This window comes from Tupaia chinensis, unplaced genomic scaffold, assembly GCF_000334495.1.
Source record: "Tupaia chinensis unplaced genomic scaffold, TupChi_1.0 Scaffold000416_1, whole genome shotgun sequence".
Lineage (NCBI taxonomy): Eukaryota > Metazoa > Chordata > Mammalia > Scandentia > Tupaiidae > Tupaia > Tupaia belangeri.
Genome location: NW_006159921.1, coordinates 1290157 through 1295421, shown reverse-complemented (window position 1 = coordinate 1295421; position 5265 = coordinate 1290157). Strand labels below are relative to the sequence as shown.

Here is a 5265-nt window from a genome sequence, read left to right as displayed (position 1 = left end):
GTGTGTGTGTGTGTGTGTGTGCCCAAGATTCCGAGAAGAGAATGGAGGAGAAGGGATTGCAGCATGGCCATCCCCCATAGGGGGTGATTTCTCGCTTTCTGCCTCTCTTTCTCTGTCTTTCTGGTAAGCACATGCACCCTATAGCAAAAAACCTCTCCCAAATAAATAAATAAATAAATGTAAAGAATTATTTTATTTTGGGATCAGCAAGTGGCGTGGTGGTTAAAGGTGCTGGACTCCCACATAACTGACCTCGGTTTGAGTCCTCGACCTGGTGGCTTGCTTTCTCACTTTCCTTTTCCTTCTCCCTCTCCCTCTCTCTGTGTATCTCTCTCTCTGGTCGAATTAAAATATAAGTGAATGAATAAATAAAATTAAATAATTCTCTAAAAAATTATTTTATTTAACTTTTTATTTATTTTAATTTCACCAGAGAGGGGACAGAGTGAAAGAGGGAGAAGCAAGAAAACAAGTCACCAGGCCCAGTGCTCAAACTGCAGTGGGCCATGTGGCAGTTTAGTGTCCTTAACCACCACACCACCTGTGGGTCTCTTACTGATTTTTTTCTTTTTTTTAAAGGTTTTTGCCAGAGGGCATCTGCATTCTACAGAGAGAGGGAAAGTGAGAAATCTCCCAGGGGGAACAGCCATGCTACAATCCCTTCTCCATTATCCTTTTGGGATTTTGGGCATACACACGCACACTCATATATACATGTGCCCAGTGTGATTTTCAAACCACTAGGCCCACTACTTGAACCATGATTGGACATGTGGGAGTCCAGTGCCTTAACCACCATACCACCTACTGGCCCCACACTTTCCTTTCTTTAAAAAAAAAAAAAAATTTTAATTTGACCAGAGAGAGACATAGAGTTAGAGAGAGAAAGAATGTAAGAAAGCAAGCCACCAGGTCCGGGACATGAACCACAGTCAGCCATGTGGGAGTGTCCAGTGCCTTGACCACCATGCCACCTGCTGGTCCCCTGGCCCACACTTTCTGTCATTTAAGAAAAGGAAAACAGTACCAGCAGGTGGTATAAAGGTCAAGGAAGCGGGAACCAGCAGTTAGCGTAATGGCTATTACGCTGGACTCTCACGTAGTCGACTGCAGTTCGCGTCCCGGACCCAGTGGCTTAAAACTCACGCCGGGTGCATGTGCGTGCGTGCCCAAGATCCCAAGAGGAGAATGGAGAAGGGATTGCGGCATGACTATCCCCTCTGGGGGGTGATTTCTTGCTTTCTGTCTCTCTGTTTCTCTCTGTCTGTCTGGCGAGCGCACATGCCCTATAGCAAAAACCTCTCCGAAAAAAAACAAAAACAAAAACCTCAACTAGTCGTATGTATGTATAAACTATTTCTAGAAAGCCAAGTATATAAAACGTAAAAATAAGAGATCAGAAATTAAAAATGACAATTTATTGTATTTTGCTAAGATTTTATCATTTTTCAATTAAAATGAAGAGTTTTGTTAAATGAAGTATAACATTTACGTTATTAAAAAATGTCATTTTCCTGCAATTGCCAGCATATCAAAACAGGGAAATCTGATAGTCTTAAAATTATTCTCTTGTTTGTTTCAGAACACCAAAAAGCTTTGGAAGATTTCACACTTGAAAATATTCTTTCCCATATTTATTATTTTCGTTGTCATGACTATACAGAGCTACTGGCACAAGTTTATCTCCTTCAAGATTTTCTTTTGGAGCACTCAAAGGTATGCTTAAACTAACCAGGTGTCTTTGAAGGTGTTTGAGAAGCATGAAAAATAACTAGTACAATAGCATAAAATTACAGTCAAAAGGATTGGCCCTGTTGCAAAGGAGTTAAGGGAGCCAGGTCCCACATGGCCAATCACAGTTCACATCCCACCCTAGTTGCTTGAAAAAACATACTAGATGTGTGTGTATATGCCTCAAATCATGACAGGATAGAAAATGGAGAGGGGATTGTGGTGTGACCACACTCCATTGGAGGACACTTACTCCCTCTCTATGTCACTCTCTCTCTCTTTCTCGTCAGCACTTGTGTCCTCTGGCAATTAAAAGAAGTATCATGGGGCCAGCAGGTAGCATGGGGTTAGTTAAGGGGCTAGATTCCCACATGGCTGACCAGTTTGAGTCCCCGACCTGGTGACTTGAAACACATGCTGGATGGGGACCAGCAGTTAGTGTAATGGCTATGTCGCTGGACTCCCACGTAGTCGACCGCGGTTCATGTCCTGGACCCAGTGGCTTAAAACTCACGCCGCGCGCGCGCGCACGCGTGTGTGTGTGTGTGTGTGTGTGTGTCCAAGATCCCTAGAGGAGAATGGAGGAGAAGAGATTGCGGCGTGGCCATCCCCCCTTGGGAGGGTGATTTCTCGCTTTCTGTCTCTCTGTCTCTCTCTGTCTGGCGAGCGCACCCACCCTATAGCGAAAAACCTCTCAAAAAAAAAACAAAAAAAAACAAAAAAAAAACCATGCTGGATGCATGTGCATGCATGCCCAAAATCCTGAGGGGAGAATGGAGAAGGGATTGTGACATGGCCTTTCCCCCTGGAGAGCTATTTCTCACTTTCCCTTTCTCTGTCTCTCAGGCAAACACATGTATCCTATGGCAAAAACCTAAATTTTTTTTTAAAAGTTCAAAAGCCAATTATTCCTTCTCTGTAATTTATTTTGTATGCACACATGTGTGTATACATACATATGTAGATTATGCCCAGAGTAAAAAATGGCAATAATATAGAAAGATATTCCAACTGTAGTAGTTACGGAATAGTTCCTGTCAAACTTGTCTAAAAAGGTATGAAATGGAAAAAAAAAAAAAAAAGTTCTCTTCTGTTACTGCTTTCTAGTGCCTTTCCCTAGAGTTGACCACTATTATGAGGTTTTTTATTTATTTTTTTTTTAGAGGTTTTTGCTATAGGGCGCGTGCACTCGCCAGAAAGACAAAAGAGAAACAGAGAGACAGAAAGTGAGAAATCACCCCCCAGGAGGGATGGCCACACTGCAATCCCTTCTCCATTCTCCTCTCGGGATCTTGGGCATGCACGCACACATGCCCGGTGTGAGTTTAAGCCACCAGGTCCGGGACTCGAACCGTGGTTGACTACGTAGGAGTCCAGCAACATAGCCATTACACCAACTGCTGGTCCCTAAGAGGTTTTTTTTTTTTAAAAAAAAAACTACTTTATTTAACTTTATAAATTTTATTTATTTATTTTAATTTGACCAGAGAGGGACAGAATAAGAGTGCGAGAGAGAGAGAAAGTAAGCCACCAGGTCTGGAACTTGAACTATAGTCAGCCATGTGGGAGTTCATAGCTCTTCACCACCACCACCTGCTTGCCCTACTAATAGTTTTTTAGAAAAATTTTGTACATATTACAACATTTACCCATTTTAAACATTTGTTAGTGGGATTATGCTGTAATTTTTTTAAAAAATGTAATTCTTTTTTAAAATAAGTATTGTTATTTTTAAATTTTGCTATAGGATGCGGGAGAGAGGAAGAGAAAGTGAGAAAGCAAGCCACCAGGTTCAGGACTTGAACTGCTGCTGGCTGTGTGAGAGTCTAGCAGCTCAACCGCCATGCCACCTGCTGGCCCCCCCAAAATGTATTTCTTCTAATCTGCATATAACCTGTTGGTTAGGGAGCTATATCCCACATGGTTGACTGCGTGATTTGAGTCTTGGACCCAGTGGCTTGAAAAACATGCTAGATGAGTGCCTGTGTGTGTCCAAAATCCTTAAGGAGGAATGGAGAAGAAGGGATTGCAACGTGACCACACTCCCTTCGGGGGCAGGGGTGTTCTCCCTCTCCCTCTGTTTGGTTCTGTCTCTCTGATGAGCACGTGTCCTCTGACCAAAAAAAAAAAAAAAAAAAAAAAGCTGTTTGATTCTGTGGCCTGGTAGTTAAAGGAGCTAGATCTCACATGGCCTACCCTGTGGTTCAAGTCTCAACTCTGGTGGCTTGAAAAATAATCTGGATGCAAGTGTACCCATGTCCTAAATCCCTACTGGCTAGAGAAATAGAAAAGGGATTGTTGCTGACCATGCCACATTGCCACATTGGGAGATGCTTTCTTCCTTTCTGTTTCTGTGTCTTTCTAGTGAGCACATGTACTCTTTGGTAAATTTTTTCAAAAAAGAAATACAACTGATTTTTTTTTTTTTTTTTTTTTTTTTTGCTATAGGATGCAGATGCTTGGGGGAGAGAGAGAAAGACATAGAGAGAGGGAAAGTGAGATATTGTTCCCCCAGTGTGGATGGCCACGCTGCAGTTCTCTCTTCTCTTAGGGTTTGGGACACACACATGCATGTATCAGTGTTTTATGTGTGGTGGTTTTATTTGCCTTTTTTTCATATATATTCATTAGTTTTACTCCCCCCCCCCAAGTTTTTGCCATAGGGCATGTGTACTCACCTGAAAGAGACAGACAGTGAGAGGGAAAGTAAGAAATCACTCCCCAGGGAGGATGACCATGCTACAATCGTTTTTCTTCCATAGTCTTCCTGGGATTTTGGGCATGCACGCACACACACAGGTGAGCTTCAAGCTGCCAGGTCCAGGACTCAAGCCCTGGTTTGCTATGTGAGAGTCCAGCACTTTACCCATCATGCTACCTGCTGGCCCGCCAATGTGTTTTTCTTTCTTTTTGAGAGAGTTTGCTGTAGGGCATGTGCACTCACCTGAGAAACAGAGAGAGACAGAAAGTGAGAAATCACACCACATGGGGATGGCCATGCCACAGTTCCTTCTCCTCCACTCTTCTCTTGGGATTTTGGACACAAATGCACACATTCCCAGCATGACTTTCAAGCTGCTGCATCCAGGGCTCAAATCACTGTTGACCACGTGGGAGTCCAACACCTTAACCATTATACCACCTGCTGCCCCCTCCCCCCCTTCCCCCACAATGTGTTTTTCAAGCCACTGGTTCTGGATTCATACTGCACAGTCATGTGGGATCCTGCACCATAACCACCACACCACCTCTGGCCCACAACTGATTTTTTGTGGGAAGCTGCACACCAGCGAGTCTGCCGAAGTTTCTCAGAGGGCAAACAATTACCATGATTGGTTCCCTTCCAAAAACCTGACCTTCGAAACCTTGCTCTGATTGGCCACTAGAATCCCTCAAATTTGCATATCCGGCACCTCATGATTGGTCCAAAAGCAACCCATCATAACCAACGATTAACAACCAATCACGACCCACCGTTTACAACCCACCAGAGTGTATATAACCACGATGCCTGGCCCACAGTAGCCAGACGAC

The 5265-nt window shown here is 43.5% G+C and overlaps 2 protein-coding genes across 4 annotated transcripts in view; one reads left to right on the top strand and one right to left on the bottom strand.

Annotated features, from left to right (window-relative positions):
- The window catches only part of SKA2 (spindle and kinetochore associated complex subunit 2), a 1094818-nt gene that overhangs the window by 684373 nt on the left and 405180 nt on the right, over window positions 1-5265 (bottom strand). The window lies entirely within an intron of this gene.
- RAD51C (RAD51 paralog C) overlaps window positions 1-5265 on the top strand; it is a 57243-nt gene that overhangs the window by 25072 nt on the left and 26906 nt on the right. For all 3 annotated transcript variants that reach the window (XM_027774246.1, XM_006154630.3, XM_006154628.3), the window contains exon 4: window positions 1583-1716. In XM_027774246.1, the coding sequence (XP_027630047.1) occupies window positions 1583-1716 (134 nt within the window). The remainder of the gene's footprint in view (window positions 1-1582; window positions 1717-5265) is intronic.